The sequence below is a fragment of the Rhinatrema bivittatum genome, chromosome 14 (genome assembly GCF_901001135.1).
Source record: "Rhinatrema bivittatum chromosome 14, aRhiBiv1.1, whole genome shotgun sequence".
Classification (NCBI taxonomy): Eukaryota; Metazoa; Chordata; class Amphibia; order Gymnophiona; family Rhinatrematidae; genus Rhinatrema; species Rhinatrema bivittatum.
Genome location: NC_042628.1, coordinates 26,635,265 through 26,658,468, shown reverse-complemented (window position 1 = coordinate 26,658,468; position 23,204 = coordinate 26,635,265). Strand labels below are relative to the sequence as shown.

Here is a 23,204-nt window from a genome sequence, read left to right as displayed (position 1 = left end):
GTCAGTTTCCTGGACAAATGGGACAGGTTTGGACTGCATGACCCGATTGGCCACAGTACATGCACAATCCCATGCGCTTGCGATAACGTCTCTCTTTAGAGATCAAGTGGCTTCGGCCTAGTTGAATAGGCTCTTCCTCCTCTAGGGGTGCAGACGGTAAACTGGAAGCAATAGGCACAGGTTTAAGATGGTTAGCCCCCACTGTAGACTTTCGTGGACTCTTAGCCTCTTGAGTATGATCGTGGATACGGTGGTCAATTCTCCCTGCTAGTTCCATCAGGGACTCAAGGGAATCAGGCAAATCGTGAGCCACTAATTCGTCCTTCATGTGAGAGTTGAGACCCTCCATGAAAATGGCATGTAAGCATCCAGTATCCCAATGAGGTTCGGATGCTAGAGTCTTAAATTCAATAGCAAAGTCTGCAAGTGGCTTGTTACCTTGCTGAAGGTTGAGCAAGGCAGATCCAGCGACGGTCTGGTGAGCCGGGTCATCAAACACAGACTTAAAAAGTTGTAGAAATCCTGGTAGGTCATTCAGGATAGGATCTTCATGTTCCCATAGTGGTGAAGCCCAGGCCAGGGCTAGTCCTTCAAGGAACGACAGGATGTAGGTGGTCTTTGAAGCTTCAGTGGGAAAGAGTGTAGGCTGTAATGAAAAATGCATGCTGCATTGATTAATGAACCCTCTGCACATCTTGGCTTCACCTGTGAAATGGGTAGGTGTGGATAAAGGTACAGTGGTCTTAAGGGTTACCACTGGTGACAGCAATTCCTTCACAGGAGGCGCTGAAGAGTTCAGTTGAGCGTGTAACTGATTGAAGGCAGCAACTAGGCTCTCCAAAGACATTTGTTGTTCTGTGATCCGCTGGGCTAGGCCAGGGATGGTCTGCAGAGCTGCGAGCTGAGCCAAGTCCATGGAGTTAGCAATCTGTTGTGTTTGAGGCATTGTGGACCCTTGGTTGCAATGGAGATGACTCCACCCACGGGGAGGGGCCCTGTGGGGAACCACTGCGATAGGCTGACACAGATAGCAAAGAATGGGTAGAGTCTTTATTGTACTGCTGTAGATAGATGGTGAAAGCAGGAAGGTAAAGCACTGATCCAAGAAGTGCCAGTACGTTCAACAGGCTCAGAAGTATAGTCTCACCCAGATGTTCACGATATGCGGGAGCCTGCAGTGCGGGTAACGCCACGGCTGGTGGGTGGAGTTGGAGCGCCGGATTGTAGAGGTACTCACAGAATGAAGGCATCTTCCTGGTGGTAGAATGGTGGGACCGAAGGTCTGTGGTGCAGGATATAAAGGTAGATAAGCCCTTGAGGAGTGAGTACCCAATGGTCCAATATCCTGAAAGTAGAATAGAGAGAAAGACTCCCGAGGAACGGTTGTCTTAGTTAGTGAGGAACCCCGAAGGGAAGTTGGAAGCGAGAGACCCCAGAGGAGAGGGTGTCTAGAGCTTCTTACAGGAGCGAGGCCCTTAGCATGAAAGCGGCATCTAAGCCTGCAGCTTAGAGCAGTCAGAGTAGTGAAGCGAAGTCTTTGCTAATTCAAAGTGGTAGCAGAGGCGGAGGCTAGATATACCCAGAGGTACTGACGTCATGCAGTGGGGCTGCCCTTGAGGTTCCCGCCATGATGTGTATTTGAGGATAGGAGATGTGCGCGCTCGTGCCCTAGGAGGCCACGGGAGTGAGCATGGCAGATGGGGATGTCCATGCTGGTTTGGAAATGCCGAGGCCCTCAGCATGGCACCGGAGGCAGCCATATTCCCCAAAGAGAGAGAAAGGGGAAAAAAAGAGGTAAGGCAGAGTGGTCGCAGCCGTCTGCGACCGATGGACGCAACACTAAGTTTCCAGATAATACTCCAAATAATTTAGAAGGGATATTGAGCTGCATGGCTACGCTGCTGAATATATCTGGATAAGTTCTAGTTATCCGGATAAGTTATATCTGATAACTTTAGACTTGCTCAATATCCAGTTATCTTAACTGGATAAGGCTGAACGTAAGCACTTACCCAGTTAAGATAACCAGATAAGCTGCGGCGCCCCAATCTGCCCATTCCTCACCCCTTGACTAGCCGGATATCTACTTAGTCGGATAAGTAACTTATCCAGTTGAATGGTGGCTGCTGAACAAAGCCAGATATTCAGTGGCCACCACATAGTCAGATAAGTCCTACTTATCTGGCTATCTAGTGCTAAACAGACTTTCAATATCTGGCCCATTGAGGACAATTTTAAAAGGAATTTATGCATGTAAAAAGGAATTTATGCTCCTAGATCAGCCGTCTGAACCTTTTTCATTGGAAAGGAAACAGTAGAACAAGGGGTCACGAAATGAAACACCAGGGGGTACAACTCAGATCCAACGTCAGGAAATATTTCTTCATGGGGAGGGTGGTGGATGCTTGGAATGCCCTTCTAGAAGAGGTGGGGAGGATGAAAACAGTCAACAATTTAAAGAGGGCATGAGATAAACACTGTGGATCCCTAGGGGTTAGAGATTGGAAATGAAGAAAAGTGTGCATGGGGGTAACCTGCAAGGAGTGGCAGGTACTGCCCTTATGCAGAAGACATGGGGATTACTACCATTAACTGATTAACTTTGATGCTTTTGGTTCAATTATAACATTGCTCCCCATTTCGAAGGTGGGGGCAGGGGTAGGCTAATTGGATTAAAACAAGAGTTAACGCTGGGCTCTGACTTTTACAGTCCGGTGAACTGATTCGCAGACATCAGGGAAAAAAAGCACAGGACTGCTTCTACGGCCAAGACCAAAAGGAAAGCATGTTCAAGCTGCATGGTCTGATTGAGAATAATACTTCCCTTAACATAAGGCTTTGGGATAACCAGCACGGAGCAGCAGTTACTACCCTATCCTTAACAAGACAAAAGGGTAATCTGCACAGAGCGGCGGTTACTACCATATGAAACTTGCTGGGCAGAGTGAATGGACCGTTTTTTTCCTGCCAACGTTACTGTGTTACACTGTGCTAAAAGTATATACTTTTTGGAACAACGTGCCTATTTTTAGCTCTGTTGAGAGCAGGTATTTCTGGGAGCTTTCAGGTCAGAGGAAGAAAAGTCTATGCAAAGGTTTGCATTTTCAACTTTATGGACCTGATTTTCAAAAGCATTTACATGCTTACAATTGGGTTTTACATGTGTAAATGTACTTTATTCGAGTAAATGTCTTTTGAAAATTGCTATGATACTATGTTACATTTATGTGCGTAACTCCTTTGAAAATTAACTCCTATGCGTGTACTTCAGCGGGGAAGACTCGGGGGGGGGGGGGGGGGGGGGGGGGGGGGGGGAGATGGATTCAGGGGGAACAACTCAGAAGAACCATTATCAGGAAATATTTCTTCACGGAGAGGGTGGTGGATACCTGGAAATCCTTTCTGGAAGAAGTGAAGACGAAAACAGTAAAATTTTAAAAAGGCATGGGATAAATACTGTGGGTCCCTAAAGGCTAGAGTTAGAAATGAAGAAAAGTATGCATGAGGGGTAACCAGCATGGAGCAGCAGCTGATACTTCTAACTGAAGGCATGGGGATTACTACCCTCAGCCAATTAGCTTATATGATAGTGATGCAGCTGCAGCATTGCTCTTTGCTTCGATGGTGGGGGAGGGTGGGAATTGGATTCATGCAACAGCCAATACATTAGGTCAATATTTTCAAAGAACCATGTCTCCAAAAAACGTTTCCATTGCTTTCTATGGGAAACTGTAAGCACTGCAAAATGTTGACCAAAACCTCCTCCTTACCTTTCCAGCACTTTGGCACAGAGTAGCACAAGCAGACAAAGCAAAGAACTGAAATAGCTGGGAATGTGTGGCAGCAAAAGGTAGCTTTAAAGCCATCTCCCCCAAATTCCAAAGTAAATACACACATACCCTCACAGCACACCAACACACTCCTCCCCACACATCCACTACACATACATATACCACCTACTTACACTCCCCCATTCCTACACATGTCCACACATGCCCATACACATGGCCACACACACATGCCAATCCCCTGCTTACTCCCACTCATCTGTCACCCACTGACACATCTATACCCATGCACATACCATTACATACACTACCCACTTGCCTTTTCATTTCCCCACACCCATACATATACCCTCACTCCTCATACATATCTACACACATCCAACTCTGCTTCAACCTACACACACATATCACTACACAGAAACTCCCACGCATTCATCCATTCCTCCCACTCATGTGTCACTCACCCAACCCCTACACTCACCATACAAAAGAAACCTCAGCCCATATAAAAACACACATAAAAATTCCTTACATACCCCATCTACATATACCCGCACCCCACATACCTCTTAAACATTCCTACACCATCACAAGAACTTTCACCCCTTCCCACCCATCACATATGCAAATCTCATACTTGCAACCCACAACACATCCCATATGCACACAAACACACCCCAAACACCTACCACAGCCATGTTCTCCCATACACATACCCCTCCCACCCACATAGACAGCTTTCTACATCTACATCTTGGAGAAGTCCATTACCTGCTATTAATTAAGTTGACTTAGAAAATAGCCACTGCTATTACTAGCAACGGTAACATGGACTAGACTTAGTTTTTGGGAACTTGCCAGGTTCTTATGGCCTGGATTGGCCACTGTTAGAAACAGGATGCTGGGCTTGATGGACTCTTGGTCTGACCCAGTATGGCATGTTCTTAAGTTCTAATGGTTCTCAACCCAGTCCTCAGGACACACCTAACCAGTCAGGTTTTCAGGATATTCATAATGAATTTGCATGAGATAGATTTACATGCATTTACCTCCATTATATACAGATCTATCTCATGCTTATTCATTGTGGGCATCTTGAAAACTTAATTGGCTAAGTGTGTCCTGAGGATTGGGTTGAGAAGCCTTGCTTGACCCCACTACTTATCCCCTACCCCCTCCATACACCCCATCTACACTCACACCCACACTCCCCCACACACCTCTCCCATACATTGGCTACCTCACATTTCCCCATACTTCTACAGTTACCCTGTACACATTCTGCCTACATACCTCTATTTTATTTATTGATTTAATTTCATTTACACGCTACTTGATGCACAGTGCCCTAAGTGTCTTACAAACCACAAAACATCCAAAATAACGGACAATGACAAATTCTCTGCAGAAAATAAATCAAAACCACTACCTGTTATGGATGTAAATAAAGTAATGAACCATAAAGTAGAACCAAATTACACATGGGCGTCCACTACATCCCCAACCTACATCCTCTCACACAATGTATACATTACATTTTTCATCTGAATGTGCTTCAAAGGAGGTGATTTATGTTATCCTCTGTCCTTGCCCTCTTTTATATGTGGGGGAAGCAATATGTGTGATTAAAACCTGCATATTTGAATATTGCTTCTGCAATGGACTGAACCAAATCACAGTGAACCTAGAAGATGTGGTAGGCCTGACTGACAAACCGAAGAGTAGTAAATCACCTGAACCAGATGGTATGCACCCCAGGGTTCTGAAGGAACTCAAAAATTAAATTTCAGATCTATTAGTTAAAATTTGTAACCTATCATTAAAATTATCCATTGTACCTGAAGACTGGAGGGTTGTAACCCCAATATTTAAAAAGGGCTCTAGGGGCGATCTGGGAAACTACAGACCGGTTAGCCTGACTTCAGTGCCAGGAAAAATAGTGGAAAGGGTTCTAAACATCAAAATCACAGAACATCTAGAAAGACATGGTTTAATGGAACAAAGTCAGCAAGGCTTTACCCAAGGGAAGTCTTGCCTCACAAATCTTCTTTACTTTTTTGAAGGGGGTTAATAAACATGAGAGCATAAAAACATAAGTCATTGCCATATGGGTCAGACCGAGGGTCCATCAAGCCCAGCATCCTGTTTCTAACAGTGGCCAATCCAGGCTACAAGTACCTGGCAAGTACCCAAACACTAAATAGATCCCATACTACTAATTGCAATGGCTATTCCCTAAATCAACCTAATAGCAGTTAATGGACTTCTCATCCAGGAACATAACCAAACCTTTTTTTAAACCCAGCTGTACTAACTCCTCTAAGCACATCTCTGACAACAAATTCCAGAGCTTAATTGGGCATAGAGTGAAAAAGAATTTTCCCCTATTTGTTTTAAATGTGCTACTTTCTAACTTCATGGAATACCCCCAAGTCCTTCTATTATCCGAAAGAGTAAATAACAGATTCACATTTACCCATTCAAGTCCTCTCATGACTTTAAATACCCTCTATCATATCCTCTAGTAGGCCAGCCTTCTGAAAGGGGCTTGGTTCTTTCCCTGACATACGACAGTGAATGGATTTGGATCAAAATCCTCAGTAAGTGAAGGAGTGAATAAATTAATATTAAGTGGCCAAGGAGGATTTGGGGTCTGGCAAGCACTGTTTTAAGACCTGGAACCGGTAGATGTAGTGTATTGGATTTTCAGAAGGCATTTGACAAAGTTCCTCATGAGAGGCTTCTAAGAAAAGTAAAAAGTCATGGGATAGGTGGTGATGTCCTTTCGTGGATTACAAACTGGTTAAAAGACTGGAAACAGAGAGTAGGATTAAATGGACAATTTTCTCAGTGGAGAGAGGTGGGCAGTGGAGTGTTTCAGGGATCCCATGCTTTTCAATCTATATAAATAAAAATATTAAATAGTTTGGACAAAATCACTAATCTCAGAAACCACTGAACTGATTGCTTTCAAATGTGGACACAACCTTCATTTCGCATACAGGAAGGTTCTTCTGTACTTACATTACAGATATGTCATACCTGTGACAGGTAAAATAGGTTTAAAAATTGTTTCGCGAAAACAGCGACATCTGCTGGACGTAAGCGCCATCTGTTACACCTTACACTAGCACACGCTACACTAATCATTTCGCCAGTCCAGGTCCATGTTTCACTTCCATTTTAACACATTCGTGCACTTTTTTCGCCGGAAGATAACTATTTCCTTTACAGATAAAATATACCCACCACCCTCCTCACATCCCCCACACACATGCCAAATTTATTTACTTCCCAGGCCCTCACAACACACACAAAACCTGACAGAAGTCCGGGAGGCTCCAGCGGGGGGCCAGGACTGGTCCGGGACACATCTCCTGCACTACAGCCGTCGGCTGCCAGCAATCAACATGGCACCGACGGCCCTTTCCCTTACTATGCCACTCGGGGACACCAATGGCGGCAGTAGTCCATGTGACATAGTAAGGGCGAGGGCCCCTCGGCGCCATTTTCAGGACTGGCAGCCGGCGGACCTTTGCCCTTACTATGTCAGAGGACCTACCGCTGCCATTGTTCCATCCACTGACATAGTAAGGGCAAAGGGCCGTCTGAGCCCGTTTCAGTGCTCGCAGCCGACGGACCAACGCCAATACATCGCTCCCAGACCGCTCCTGAATGCCAGCTCCACCGACTGACATTTTTATCAGGTCTCGGGGGGTCTGGAGGGTGGGGGGTGGTAATGAATTTATTGCGAACATCTTGGGGAGGGGTCACGAGGGGGGGACAGGTTTCATTCATTCAGCAACTCTGGGGGGACAGGGGGGTGGGCTACTGTTTTTTGCAGGGCTGGGGGGAGGGGCAGGAGAGTGTGGGGTGGTTAGTTTAAGAGAACTTTTCTCATAGGGTTGTTTTTTGGGGGAAGGGGGAGGTTCACACACAAATACATACACTAAACGTGCACGATATCGGGAACGCACCAAAATAGCCCTCCCGAGACCACAAAACAAATTTGGAAGTGCAAATTTGGTTAGGCACTCCCCTATTTGGCTACATAATGCACACAAACGCCCAGGGACAGACCACATGTAGCACCAACAATTTTAATTTCCCAGGTCTTGGGAGGGGGCAGGAGGGTGGGGGGTTATTATTTGATTTAAAGGGTTGGGATTGGGGGGTTCCCACAGAAATAGAAAGACAAAGGTTTTCTGTAGGCGGGGGGAGGTGACAGTGAGGGGAGGGAGAATGAGGGGGGAGGTGAGTGTCAGGGGAGGGAGAATGAGAGGAGAGGTGAGTGTGAGGGGAGAGAGTTGGAGTGAGGATAGGGGAGGGAAGGGGGGTGAGTGACCAAGGGGGAGGAGGATGAGTGACTGAGGTAAATGAGCAAGGGGAAGGGGGAGGGAGGGTAAAGAACCTGACTCTGCCACTGCAACGCGTGGCCGGGTACCGCTAGTATATTTATAAATGATCTGGAAAGGAATACAACAAGAGAGGTAATCAAATTTGCAGATGATACAAAATTATTAGAGTAGTTAAATCACAAGCAGATTGTGATAAATTGCAGGAGAAGCTTGTGAGACTGGAAACTTGGGCATCCAAATGGCAGATGAAATTTAATGTGGATAAATGCAAGGTGATGCATATAGGGAAAAATAACCCATGTTATAGTTACACAATGTTAGGTTCCATATTAGGTGCTACCACCCAAGAAAGAGATCTAGGTGTCATAGTGGATAATACATTGAAATTGTCAGCTCAGTGTGCTGCAGCAGTCAAAAAGGCAAACAGAATGTTAGGAATTATTAGGAAGGGAATGGTGAATAAAATGGAAAATGCCAAAATGCTCCATGGTGAGACCACACCTTGAATACTGTGTACAATTCTGGTCACCACATCTCAAAAAAGATATAGTTACAATGGAGAAGATACAAAGAAGGGCAACCAAAATGATAAAGGGGATGGAACAGCTCTCCTGTGAGGAAAGGCTGAAGAGGTTTGGGCTGTTCAGCTTGGAGAAGAGACGGCTGAGGGGGATATGATAGAGGTGTTTAAAATCATGAGAGGTCTAGAATGGGTAAATGTGAATCGGTTATTTACTTTTTTGGATAATAGAAAGACTAGGGGGCACTCCATGAAGTTAGCATGGGGCACATTTACAACTAATGTAGAAAATTCTTTTTCACTCAACGCACAATTTAACTCTGGAATTTGTTGCCAGGGGTTGTAGTTAGTGCAGTTAGTGTAGATGGGTTTAAAAAACATTTGGTTAAGTTCTTGGAGGAGAAGTCCATTACCTGCTATAAATCAAGTTGACTTAGAAAATAGCCACTGCTCTTACTGGCATCAGTAGCATGGGATAGTTTTTGGGTACTTGCCAAGTTCTTGTAGCCTGGATTAGCCAACAGTGGCAACAAATTCCAGAGTTAAATTGTGCGTTGAGTGAAAAAGAATTAGTAGATGTTTTACTTTACTGGATATTTTTGATTGGCATCTTGTCATGTGACTTATTTTTATTTTGGTGAGGTTTGTATGGCCATTTAAACCGCCTCGGCACTTGTCTAGAACGTACATGCGCTAGAGTGCTTACAAGTCCTTTATAAGTTTTGAGGAGTTATATTTTTCTTTACTTATGAATTAACTATTTATATTTAAATGAAAACATTTTTTTCAGGATTAAGTTGCTCCTGGTGTTTCTTCTTATGGATATTACTGAATGTGTTTACTTCTAAGATATTGTTTTGGATTTTGCTGTTTGCCATTGTATTATCTTGTCCTGTGTGAATATATATATATATATATTAGATTCAATTCCCCCTGATGCAGTCTTTGCAAAAAACGGACTATATTGGGAGGACCTCTAGCAGTCTATGCTGTGATTAGTGAATGCCTTGTTTTGGATCTTGAAGTACCAATAAATGCTCTTCTTTTATTAAAAAAAATAGACAAGATTAAGTTTATTCCACAACCTTTTCATTGTCCCCCTCAAAATCTCACACATACCCACACCCACATCACCCAACACCCATATGTCACCCCCCCCCACACACACACACATTGCCATCTCTACCTTACACACATACATCCATACCCTGCGTGCCCCCAATTACACATCCCTACACACAGAGCACACCATATACCCACACCTCACACATATTCCCTCCCCCACACCCTCATGCATTCCCCCCACCCGCTTACTCACATACATAACCCCACAGCCCATCACACCTATACTCTCATCCTTCACACACCCCTTATACACTGTCAATCCCCACAACCCAGTCTTCCACATAAATATACCTACCACACACATATTTGCCCCTACTACATCCACTCTCACCTGCACCCCGAACACACTCCTCCTCACATACAAACTCCCACCCCATACCCACACCCCTCATATGCATACCTAAGAAAACATCAGCTGAGACAATTATTTAAATCCGTTTAATGCTTAAGAGGCTTGTTGATCAGCATAAAAATAAAGAGTGTGGCCTAGTGGTAGAATAAAGGGAGACAGGACTGGGAGCTAGGTAACCTTTGTTCAGATCCTGTTTATGACAGCATTGTGAGCTTAGATAAGTCTATGTCACTTTGTATCCTGTTGTCTCCTGTATCCACTTAAATTATAAGCTATCAGGGGCTGTATATAATTTGCTTTGGGTACTTTATAAATGCTGAAATAATAATATATATTTAAATGGTATATTTTTGTACATCAAATAGTTCTATAGAAGTGATAAGAAGTAGTAGTAGGATATTAGAATACTTAGAATTGACATTTTTTAACTGGGGAAATTCGTTTTTTTCCCAATGATTTTACTGCTTGCTAAGCATCTATTCTTTTTTCTCACTTTAATAAGCATTTTTGTATATGTGTGTGTGATTACTGTTTCTTTCTTTCTTACCCTCATTCTGTCCTATGGAATGGGGCCAAGTAAGTGTTGTGGAGCATATGTAAATGAAGCAGGCTTGGGAATGAATTGTGGGCAGCCATTTTTAGCTTTTTGCCCTTACTTTACTCTGATATCATGGCAGCTATATTTTTACAGCCTTTATTTTATAGGGACATCAGAGGCCTGGGGATGGACTTTACATATCTAAAAAAGGATAATCAGATTCATGTATATTGTAATGAGGCTGATAATGTATTCTGTGGCTTGGAGCCAGCCTGGTCTCAAATGCCACATTATATACTTAGAGGTTCATAATCACTGGCTGGATTGCAAGATTAGCCAGGTAAACTTAGATGGCTAACTTTGGAAGGATATTCAGTGGTGCGACCGCACTATCGGATATAACCAGTTATTTTAAAGCTAGACATAAATTTATCCAGCTATCTTTAGGACTAATCTATAGCATGACTAGACCTTGCTAGGTAAATAATCTAGCTAACTCAATAAATTAGCTGGCTAATTTAACTCTGCTTTGGAAAACCCTTATGTAATCTGGTGTAAATTTAAAATAAATTATCTGGCTAAACTTCAGTCAGATAAGTGGGGAAAATATTAAACAGTCAGCAGTTATTTGGCTAAATGACACTGAATATTGACCCTTATTGTCCCAGGACTATTTGGCCTCCTATGCAGCCTCTACTCAAGGTCTGAATCTCGTATTTTGATTAGCCTTCTTTTTTCAAACAGCCAGCTATTTGCCCCATTCTCCTTTCTGGCTTTAAACTGAGCTGACCTTTAGCATTGCGACTCAAAAGGCACCCAGGGTATGTACTGAAATTCCTTCATATATATATTCTGTCATGTATTACTATTTACTCATTCACATCCTGTCTTGTAGGATTGTTTTCAAGAGCTGAACTAGACGCACGAGGACAGGGAACCACCTCGTACCAGAATGGTGAACATGACTGGTATATGTAATTATGCTTCAATTATTGTCCCATCGAGTCAGATCGTAATCCAGTGAAATGCAGATTATATTACAATGAGCAACATAGGCAAAAGGCAAGCTGAGTCATGTTATCAGCTCCTGCTATTCTATGCAGTATTCATTTTATAATACTTTTTAAAGTAGTTAAATAAGTCCTTCGATGTACAATATCTTCTTACGGATTTGTCAAAGGTAATATAAGGGGAAATTCATTACGCAGGCAAACCAGTTATTTTTACCAATACAAAAAATAGCTTTCTAAAGCTATTCCCGTCCGCCAGGCAGGAGAAAATACAACCACGTGACTTGTTTGTTACTAACTAGACAATGGGAGGAGCCAGAGCCATGCCCCGAAACGTCACTCACGGTTAAGCGACCGTGGCCGCCCATTACAGCGGAGACAGCTGAAATGAACACGCAAGCGCACAGTACTGCAAAGATTTTTTTTTTTGCCTAGCCAACCTAGCTTGACCCAACCCAGCCTTTTATGATATCACTCGATTGACATCCTAATGCTCCAATTGCTGGGCCATCTGAAGTTCAAACGAGTTCTAAAGCTACAGCTCAGCGAGTGACAGTTGCCGTTGGAGGAGGAGAGGGTGGAGCTTAGCCGCCAGCAAGTTTTGACATTCCTAGACTTAGTGTTGGGTCAGTGGCGTAATAGGTTCAATTTGTTTGGAGTCGCCGAAGGGGGAAGATGGGGGTGAGGTAGAAAACAGCGTCTTTTTTTCATGAAGAAAATTCCGGCTGGACAGTTTACGCTTCTCAGACGGCGCTTGAGGACAGAACGCCCTCGGTAGCGTCTGTCGATATTTTTTCGTGGGGGAAAACGAAGGGGGAGACGCCTCGCCTGCGTGTGCGCGGAAGAATGGAAGATAAAAAGGAGGAAGGGGAGGCGGAGATACAGGAGCACGGGCCGGAGCACTGGTTCACCAAATGGGAGCGGCAGTGTCTGGCTGAGGCCGAGCAGGAAGAGCAGACGGAGGAGGAGGCCGACCAGAGTCAGCAGAAACTCTGGCATCTGTTTCAAAACTCTGCCACCGCCGTCGCCCAGCTCTACAAAGGTCAGGGGGGACTGACGCGAGGGCGGGGGAGGAAGCGGAAGACTGGGGAAAAAAAAAAAAAAAAAAAAAAGCAAAGTAATAGTTAAAACAAACAAACAAAAAAAAACAAAACCCCCAAACAAACCCTTCTCAAAGACGCAACCGGGAGGACTAGAGCGGTGACAGAATGTAGGGAGGTGTAAAACAAAATGGCGAGAGGATCTGCCCTGGAAATAATAGCAAAGCCGCTCAAAACAGACCTTTATTTATCCGAGCCGGCACGTTGCTATTCAGAGTCAAAACAGGAACCAGCCGCCTTAGGCTCCCCTCACTTAAGAATAACGAATTCTGGGACAATATTCCTGTAGTCGGACAGCTGAGATGATCTTGGCAGTGAAAAGATCCCGTGAATTTAAATGACTAAATAAAAAAACAAAACCCAAAATGGCGAAGGCTTAGGGAGCGCACCGGCATATTGAACTTGAGTGGGTTTGGGTGTGCCGAAGAGGATCTGATTTGTCCTTGCCGGTGTTGGGTTGGGTTTTTTATGGGGGGGGGGGAAACGTCGGCCTGGTTAAGTTTAATTGGGCAGGGTAGGGCATCTGCACTCGGGCTCTGTTCTAGGGTTAGGGGGAGGCTAGGCAGTATCTCAGGGCTGCTGCAGTGCGACCCCCCCCCCCCCCCCCGGTCAGTTCCACCCTGACTTATAGACAGCGGGAGTATAGGAATAATTAAGATCAAGGAAAAGCAAGCGCTGGCAGTTAACGGTATTGAGATTTGTTTTCCTTTTTTTTTTTTTTTTTTTTGTTGTTGTTGCTGTAAAATTAGTTATGGTTAATTTTTTTTTAGGGAAAACAAAATGGCGAAGGACGACTTCATTGTGAGAGGGGGGGTTTGTATGTTATGCTCCCTTTCAATTTGCGAAGATATTTTTTATGTTTTAGCTTAAAAAAAAAATCTGTTCGCGTTGCGTGAAAAGGTGTCTGTAGTCTTTAAACCTGAATGGTTCATCTCTCGGGAAGAAAAAGGGCTGATGAACAAAATGGCGAAATCAAACATGGCCGTTCTGAATATGCTCCAAAATCCATTTTATGTATCAATTTTTTTTTATTTTTTTTATTTTGCAGATCGTGTATGTCAACAGCAGGGGCTTTCACTTTGGGTACCCTTTCAAAATGCAGCCACAGCTGTTACAAATCTATATAAAGGTAACTATAAAGTTTCTTTGTGGTGACCGACACCCCTGAGCCTTAACGAATTAAGCATATTCCTGATACACAAAGCTTATTGGCCTCAGTAGTTTTTCAACACTGGACTGTTACTTGGCGTTTTCTGAATCGTGATTTTATCTTGCAGTGACTTTACGATAATTCTCCAGCGTTTGCAGTTAATGCAATGCAGTCTCAAATGCTGCTGTTAAAGATCTGCCAGTTGGATTTGCGATAAGCATGCACTTTCTTGGAACCGGCGACTGCAGTAAACGGATATACACAGTACAGATTTTGATTAGTGTGAGGGAACTTGAGTGCTATTTGCCTTAAACTAAGTTGACTTGTTACACCTGTATTCTGGTATCTGTCAACAGATTGTGCGGATATGAGTTGGAGATAAAAGTCCGTTAGTTTCACAGATTGCCCTGCGGTTTTGTTTACAGAAGCTAGTTAAAAATGTACTATACAGTATTTTTATTTAATTTTAGAACTTTTGTTTTTATTTCTCATATCCATTCTTGCCTTGTCACACACAAAGGGGTTGTCTTTGTCAGTTATTTTCTTCATGGTTATGTATTAGGGGACTTGAATGTATGTTGACTTGTGTAAATTGTGGCAATACACATTCTAATACATTAGTATAGTGCTCTACTTTGGTGTTAAGTGCTAAAATGGGAAATGTTTGTATCTAACTTCAGCTTAAGAGTTGAAAGAAAAGTTTACTCTGATATATGGATACATTACTGAAGAAATTCACAAATTCTAATGTCCTTAGCCATATATATTTCTGAGTTAAAGACTTATGCTTCTGTTTGGTTGATATAGTAGTTGCAGGAATATGTTGGCTTGTTAGACTATAGCAAAAGTTGCTACAGTTGGACACATTTTATTTGCAGACTATTGTACTGACTATTTGTGCTGTAGGAATGCAAGCCTTATTTAATGTTATGTACAGTGCAAAGTACATGCAAATAGCTTAAATAACTATTCACAGATTCTGCTGAATAGTGAAACATTCCCCTTTTAACAAAATTGAAGATGAATTACTAGTCTTGCTGTCCTACTTCTTGTTCAGCATCCTAATATTTGTCTTGTACATAACATAAGAATTGCCATACTGGGTCAGACCAAGGGTCCTTCAAGCCCAATATCCTGTTTCCAACAGTGGCCAATCCAAGTCACAAGTACCTGGAAAGTACCCAAACATTAAATAAATCTCACGCTTCTATTGCTTATTATTTGATAGCAGTTTATGGATTTTTCTTCTGGGAACTTATCCAAACTTTTTTTTTAAACCCAGTTACACTAACAGCTGTAACTGGGTTTAATGACACATTTGATAGTGTATCAGATTTTTTTCCCCAATGGTTTCCTATATATATAAGTGCAAAGCATTTATTTTAAAGCCTTCTTCATGAGTTTTTGTGGACAAATTGTATAAAGAGTTAAAAAAAAAAAAATTGTTAGTATATTTGCAATATTAGGCAGAATAGCTGAAATAGTATGAAAATTACTACGCACAGACTGGCATATGTAAAAAATAAATAAATAAATAAATAGGATGAGCACACATTTACCATGTTTCTAGCTCCTTTCATACGGGCCAATTCAGTAAAGTCCGCGGGAGAGCGACGCCCGCTCTCCCGGCGCATGCACAGGCCACTTGCCTGTGCGCGTGATTCAGTATTTAAATTAGGTCCGGCGGTAGAAACGGGCAAAAGGAGGTGCTAGGGACACTAGTGCGTCCCTAGCGCCTCCTTTTAGCCCGCAGCGGCGGCTGTCGGCGGGTTTGACAGCTAACGCTCAATTTTGCAGGCGTCTGTTCTTGAGCCCGCTGACGGCCAATGGCAGGTTAACAGTGCACTCCGTTGGAGCACACTGTACTGTATCGGCCTGATAGTGGCAAATACTATTGATCTGTTCATACAACTATACTGTAAATGCACTTGACTGAAGTTACTGTATGTGGGGGGAGGGGAAAGACTTGGTAGACTAACTTTCTTGGATGTATTTTATGGTGAAACTTTGTAGCTTGTTCAGCTTGGAGAGGGGTGTGAAGAGGGAGAGGAGGGATGGGTTTGGAACTGTTGAATGACATTACGAAAGTTAATTTAAGTGGTCAAGAAACTTTGACTTGTGTGACTATCTAAATCCTGTAATAAAACTGAACCAAAACAGTGAATAGATTATCACAAAGTGGCAGTAATTGGGATATTTTGGCAGCAGGTACTATATGCATTCAAAGATGTTCTAGGAATGCACGTATAGTCACACAAATGTCCTGAAAATTGTGGTTCTTGAACTTTCTTTGAAGAGAATTTTGTAGTGCCTGTGACATTAACTTCATTTTTAAAAAGTGTTGTAATAGTGCAAAACTTAATTCTCTCGTCTGAGCAGGTTTTTAAGAGGTTTGCAGTAAATTCTTATGGTGGAACAGGCTATAACTACTTTTGGTTGTCATTTTGTGTTCATTTTTTCTTTTTGGTATTTGAAGTTTTTATAACAGTTATTGCTCAGTTGAAAACAGGGTTGCACTTTATAAAAATTGTTTACCAACAGTCTTTGAGATTTTTACCTACATCCTAACTTCTGTTGACAGATTTTTCTTGTTTTGTGCATAGCCTAGATTCACCCCTCTCTGCCATGAGATATGGTGGCTATAGAAAGGCTTGGAACATTTTTCACATTTTGTTATGTTTGTACATCAGATTTGCATGTATTTACATGAGGATCTTTTTCCCAACTTAACATATTTTACTCCATACCTTTGCAGTCCAAAAATGTTTTTTTGGGGGATAAAATATGTATTTAAAAAAAAGAAAAAGAAATCCAGTTTGTCTTCATGGGCCTTCCCCCCCCCCCCCCCCCCCCCCTCTTTCTTTTGAGTCAATACTTGGTGGAAGCACCTTTTGGCAGCAATTACAGCTATGAGTCTGTTGGAATAAGTCTCCTGACTTCTTTGTAATACTGTTCAAGCATTGTGAGTTTCAGCAGTCTTGATGCTTGAGTTCAGGGCTCTTGAGAGGTTAAGTCCAAAACATTTACTTTTTGTTCTTTAGCCACACTAGTGTAGCTCTGGTTGCATGCTTCGATCATCATGCTGAAAGTGAACTTCTGTCCCAGTTTCAGATTTTTTGCAGAGGGCAGCCGGTTTTCTACAAGGACGTTTTTGGTCTTTTCTCCATTTGTTGTCTCTTCTATGCTGACGAGTCCCCCCAGTTGCTGCTGATGAAAAACATCCCCATAACCCAGTGCTGCCGCCACCACCATGCTTCACAGGGATGTGTTCTCTGGGTGATGCTATACAAAGCTTTGCATTCAGGTCAAAAAATTCTATTTTAGTTTCATCAGACTACAAAATGTTTTGCCATATGGCTCTAGTATCACTAAGTGCTCCTTTGCATGCTTCAAATGGAATTCAAGGTGCAGTTTCTCAAATAACTGCTTCCTTCTGGTCACCCTACTATATAGGCCAGACTTGTAGAGTGCTTGGGATATTGTTGTCACTGCTTTGACCAGTCTTGGGCATGGAATCATGTGGCTCTTTCAAAGTTACCATTGGCCTTAGGTTGCCTTCTTGCTTAAGCCTTCCATTTGGGGCACTGTACACCTTCCACTTCTTAATTGTCTTGAAAGTGCCCCAAGGGGAGTTCAAAGCAATTCTTTTATACCCATCCCTAAATCTATGCCTTTCCACAACCCCTGGAGTTCTTTTGACAGTTCTCGGTACTCATGGTTGGGTCTTTGCTTTGAGATGCACTACTGAGTAGAGAGAACCAACAGGAAAAGCTGAATGTTTCCTATCCTGGCATGTGAATCAGTTCAGTTTAACACAGGTGGGTCAGTTCACTAGATGTGTGCTTTTGAAGACAGTTACACCAGAACTTTACATTTTTAGAATTTCTGTAGAAGTACAAGGGGGTGGACACTTTTCCAACCAAGCTAATCTGTTTCTGCTTCATTTTCTAAGGAATTCAGGAATACATTTTTCATTAGGCAGTTTTGGGATAGATAGAATAAACACTGGTTTAACTCCTTTTACATCCAAGCTATTGAGGCAACAAACTGAAAGTGTTGGAAGGGGGTGTAGACCTTATATAGCCACTGTATAGTCTTTGATTTCCAAGTACTGCAGTTTTGCATAGCTGGATCCTACAGCACTAGACAGACAATTACCATAATTTTCACTCCATAAGACTCTCCTAAAATTCAGAGGGGGAAAACTTAAAAAAAACCAAAATATGGTGTGCTAAACCGGCTCTGTTCCTGGGCATCTGTTCATCTTATGGAGCAAATTAGGGGTGTGCATACAATTTTTTTCGTCCCGGTTTTGTTTTCGGGTCTGGGGAGGGCCATTTTGGTCCACTTCCTGGATCAGAACTTTTTATTCTCTTTTGTGGGGAAAAAAAAACCAAAACCCCAACCCTTAATTAAATTTGAACCCTTCAAATTTAATTAACTACCTTGTGACAGGGGCCAACCAATGGCATTAGTAGCCCCTGTCACATAGTAAGGGCAAAGGGCCATGGCGCCATTTTGATTACTTGCAGCCGATGGCCCAAGAGCAGGAGATTGCTCCCGGGACCCCTGCTGGACCACCAGGGATTTCTGGCAAGTCTTGGGTGGGGGGGGGGGAGGGTGTTCATTATTTTTTTATATTCACTCCATAAGATGCACAGACATTCTCCCACACCCCCCCCCCCCCCCCCCCTTTGGGGGAAAAGTGCATCTTATGGAGCGAAAAATACAGTACTCATGACACTTGTCCTGATGTGAAGTTCTATTCATGGACACTTTTTTTTTGTTTTAATTTGTTTTTACTGTCAGTAAATATACTGATATTTGGCAACCCTTGTTACCCAGATGTCTAGATCTGCTTAAAGTTAAGGAATTATATCTAATGGAGTGTTTGATTTCATTATGAGGAAGATGTATGACATAATCTGCATCTTGAACTAGGACCTTATTTGCTGTGATGGAAGATCATTTATTTCCACTTTCATATTTTTGCTGCATATTTTAAATAAAACTTGTATTATGAAGTAGAAATTTTTGTTTGCATCCTTATGTAACTTACAATTTTTTTTCATGGGAAATATGAAAGAAATGAGTAACAAGTAGTAATTTCATAAAAAGATGTGCAACATCTCTGTTAAAATAGTCATTTTCAGCTAGGCAGTTTATTCAGAAAGTTGCCTTTTTAGTGAAATGCATATATGCTTAGGTTAGAATACTGAATAAAAAACATGCTGACTGCACCTAAGGCTTAAATCTCATGAAAATATAGTAGACATAACCTATTTTTTCCTTGTTACATTGTAAATAAAATTGTAGCTCTTTGCTGATTTCCTGATTTTTGAAGCAGAACTATCTTTTTTTTTTTTTTTTCCCCAATATTGAATAATCGGAGCTGAAAATATTCCTAAGCAACAGCTCAACTGGGTGCCTAAAATTTAGCATCTGATACCTAAAATTAAGGAAATGAAAAGAAGCAAAAAAAGTTTTAGAAAAACCAGTCAACATAGCAATTATCAAAGCAAAAAGATGAGAGAAAAGTAAGGGAGAGGTTTTCTGGCTCTTAATATTTTTGACTACTGCTTAAGAATTTTCTAAATATTTTCATCCTTGATTATATCAGTCTGACAAACTGTAATTTTTAAGATAATATGGTTAGAAAAAGCCTCTTTTTAAAACAGGATGATTTAAGAAGTATCTTAAAGCAGGTTTCATTTATTAAACTTAATATGCTGCCTTATTCCAAACAATCACAATATGTTTACAGTATTCACCTGAAAAATAGTTGTTTACAACATCAAATATGCTAACACTTCCCCACTAAATGGTATGGCAAAACAAAGTGTAAAATGAGACCAGTTTAATTATTTTTGTCTTCTTTCCTAGTTTTTCCTTCTAATGGATTATTTTCAGTCAATAAGGAGCATGATACCTAAGACAAACTGCAGAATGAAGTAAAATCACCTGTTCCATCTAGAAAAAATGGAACTAGTTTGCAGATATTTTGTGGAACAGATTACTCAAGTCTACATGACTGGTTACTTCAGTTTTAAGCAGAAATAAACTTAGAAAGTGTTTCTCCTCTTCTAAGGGGCACAGTACTGGCTCAAACTCTTTATTTCAGATTAAAATCAATGATATTTCAGTATCAATTTTCCTTTTTCTTAATCTGTTATGGTCTAGATATTGTAATTTGTTGCAGTTCAAATAATCATACAACTATACTACAATTGTTCAGACTTTACAGAGTTATTAATATCACCATTGCATGAATATGGATACAATTTCTAAATTTGAATGGGGATGGCACTTCAAGGTAACATTCTTCTAATTTTTTCTTTGTGGAAGGATTATCCATATTCCTCCAGTTTGCTATGAGAATTTATGGTCCTCAGCATGGTGTCAAATCAAACTTTGTGATGAAATGCATTTTGCCACATTATGCAAACAAGGTACAACCCATCTATTTGATTTATATTCTGCCTTTCAGATACTTCAAAGCAAATTACATTCAGGTACTGTAGGTATTTCCCTGTACCCAGAGGGCTCACAGTTTGTACCTGAGGTAACGGAGAGTGAAGTAACTTGTCCAAGGTCACAAGGCGTGGCAGCAGAATGTGAACCCTGGCTTGTAGCCCCCTGCTCTAAACACTAGGGTACTTCACTCCATCTAGATGTTGAGAATTTCTTACAGTACAGGAGTGGCTGATTCCTGTCTTTAAGAGCCATAAACAGGTCTGGTTTACAGGATATCAACAATGAATATGCATAATACTTGTATACAGTGGAGGCAGTATCACATGTATATTCATTGTGAAAATCTTGAAAACTAGATTAGTTTGTGGCTGTTAAGGACCAGAGTTGGCACCTCTTGATATTAGATTGGCTTATAAATGCCCACATAAAGCAATTTGGTAAGGGATATGCATACAGCTCAGTGTAACCAATCCTAATGCTGTAAAAGTTTTTAAAAAATTATGAATTGTCAGAGCAAATATTAAAGAGCAAACTTGATTCCTCCTCCCCCCCCCCCCCCTCTTTTTTCTGGCTCATGAATCAAAACTTATTTGCTGATTTGTAAACAAGTTAAATGTACCTTGTGGAACACACAGAAGTTTGATTTCAGTGGTCTGCTTAGGATACCATGGAATTGTAAACTCTTTCAGTGCGACTATTTAGCACAGTAATACATTTTATATATAGCTACTATAAATTTTTTGTATACATTTAATACAACCTGTAACTGTATTTAAGCTTACAGTTTTCATAGCAGTACAATATGGGGATCTGCTAATGGATGTGTTAATAGCAGTTAGCTTAACAACTTGGGACCAGATTCACTAAGATTTTATCTGAGACACAGAATGTGAGAAGTCTTAGTTGATTGGTCCCTTAGTCACCTTATGTTAAACATTCTGCTAGAATACTAAATGCAGAGCTGCAGCATCTTATGAAAATGAAATACTTTTTAAACAACTGCATAATATCTTTTTGTCTGAATTGATCACTTTGTCATGTTTCGAAAGAGTTGCCATTGTATTGTCAGTAGGATTTTGGAGCTGAAACAAAATGTTTAGAAGCTGCTTTCTAAGTGTAACTACTGATTAGAATGTTTTGTGTTTACAGAAAGTGTAGATGCTCATCAAAGAAGCTTTGATCTGGGAATTCAAATTGGTTATCAACGCCGTAACAAGGATGTGCTAGCTTGGGTAAAAAAACGCAGAAGAACTATTCGGAGGGAAGATTTGATCAGCTTTCTGTGTGGAAAAGTTCCTCCTCCACGGAACTCTAGAGCTCCCCCAAGACTGACTGTAGTATCACCTAATCGAGCTACTTCAACAGAGACTAGCTCTTCAGTAGAGACTGATTTGCAGCCTTTCCGTGAAGCCATAGCTCTCCATGGTAACTGTCATCCTTTTTGATATTACTAAATGTAAAAAAAAAAAAACCAAATCAAAAAACTAGGATATCATTCTTCACCTGAATGACATGTTCCTAACATGGTTAAGATTGAAAATGTATTTTGTTATATTCATAGCAGTATTAGTCCTCAGAATAACTTTTATAGAAGTAATTTTCATATTTTTTTTGTTTTGCTGATTTAAACAGAGGGTATCATTGTCAAATTTAAAATTAAGCTTTCTTGCATATATGTACTAGTCTTCAATATTTATGTTGTGAAAAATCTGAGAATTTGACTATTGCACCAATCTAACTGCACAGTATTGCACTTATTTGAGTATGTAAAATACATTTTGCACTGAAAAGAATTTGGCCTTCTTTGGTATCTTGTATGCTTTGATCTTGCTGTTTACAAATATAGATTTGCCAAAGACTTAGCACATTTACTTTTTTAATAGTGCTAAAGCTATTAATATAATTAGTTTTATCAACAAGGCATTTAAAATGGCCAGAAGCATTAGTACTTAGTTTTCTAGGCTTGTGCATACATTCAGATATTTTTGAAGCTAGGTTACATTAAAAAAAACTAATTTTAATGCATTAAATACTCTGCAGTTTCATTCATAGACATTTGGTTTTAGGATTACCATATGTTTGAATGGTAAGCCACCTGTAGTGGCACCTCAAGGGAACAACTTGAACTCTGAAAACACGTGCATATTAAAATATTCTTTGACCTAATTCTTGCCCACCTGTTTTTCCTTTGAACAAATTTTATTTTTGGTGAGCTAATACAGTCTACCATTGTTTTCTTGAGGAATTTCCTTGCTTTTTACAAATCTAGTGTTGTAAATTTTGAGCAGTACACTTTACAAAAGTGTTGTAGAAAATTGTAAGGAATATTATAGATTTGCATCTAGTTAAGTAGCAGCATTTTATATATCCAACTTTATTACAACTACAGAGTTTGGATAGAATAGTATTGCTACTCTGTCAGTGCAGAGTAAACTTTGCAGGGAGATGAGATTTTTGAAGGGGGTTAAGGGATTGGAAAATCCACATGAAATGTTTAAGAACAATCTCAAGTGAGAATGTTAATTAGATGCAACAAGGATGGAAAATTAGGGCACAAGTCCTGCAATCTGTCTGGATTGCAGGATAGCTGCAATAATATGCATCAATTTGAATCCAATTACCACACAGTGAAAATCTGTATTTTTGTTCCTGAAAACAAACTCAGTTGTGATGTGCAAGAATCTGTTCACCGTCCTTGACATAAATCATATGGAGTCTGGTTTATCATAGGGATTATTTTTTTCTAATCTGTGATTGCTATAGCTTTGATTTAGGGTTTCAAATTGGCT

At 41.0% G+C, this 23,204-nt stretch overlaps 1 protein-coding gene across 1 annotated transcript in view; it reads left to right on the top strand.

Annotated features, from left to right (window-relative positions):
- The first annotated feature begins 12,323 nt into the window (after positions 1 to 12,323).
- C14H16orf72 (chromosome 14 C16orf72 homolog) overlaps positions 12,324 to 23,204 on the top strand; it is a 32,866-nt gene continuing 21,985 nt past the window's right edge. Inside the window, exons 1-3 of the mRNA XM_029576292.1 lie at positions 12,324 to 12,733; positions 13,840 to 13,920; positions 21,565 to 21,840. Coding sequence (XP_029432152.1) covers positions 12,538 to 12,733; positions 13,840 to 13,920; positions 21,565 to 21,840 — 553 coding nt within the window. The 5' untranslated portion in view covers positions 12,324 to 12,537. The remainder of the gene's footprint in view (positions 12,734 to 13,839; positions 13,921 to 21,564; positions 21,841 to 23,204) is intronic.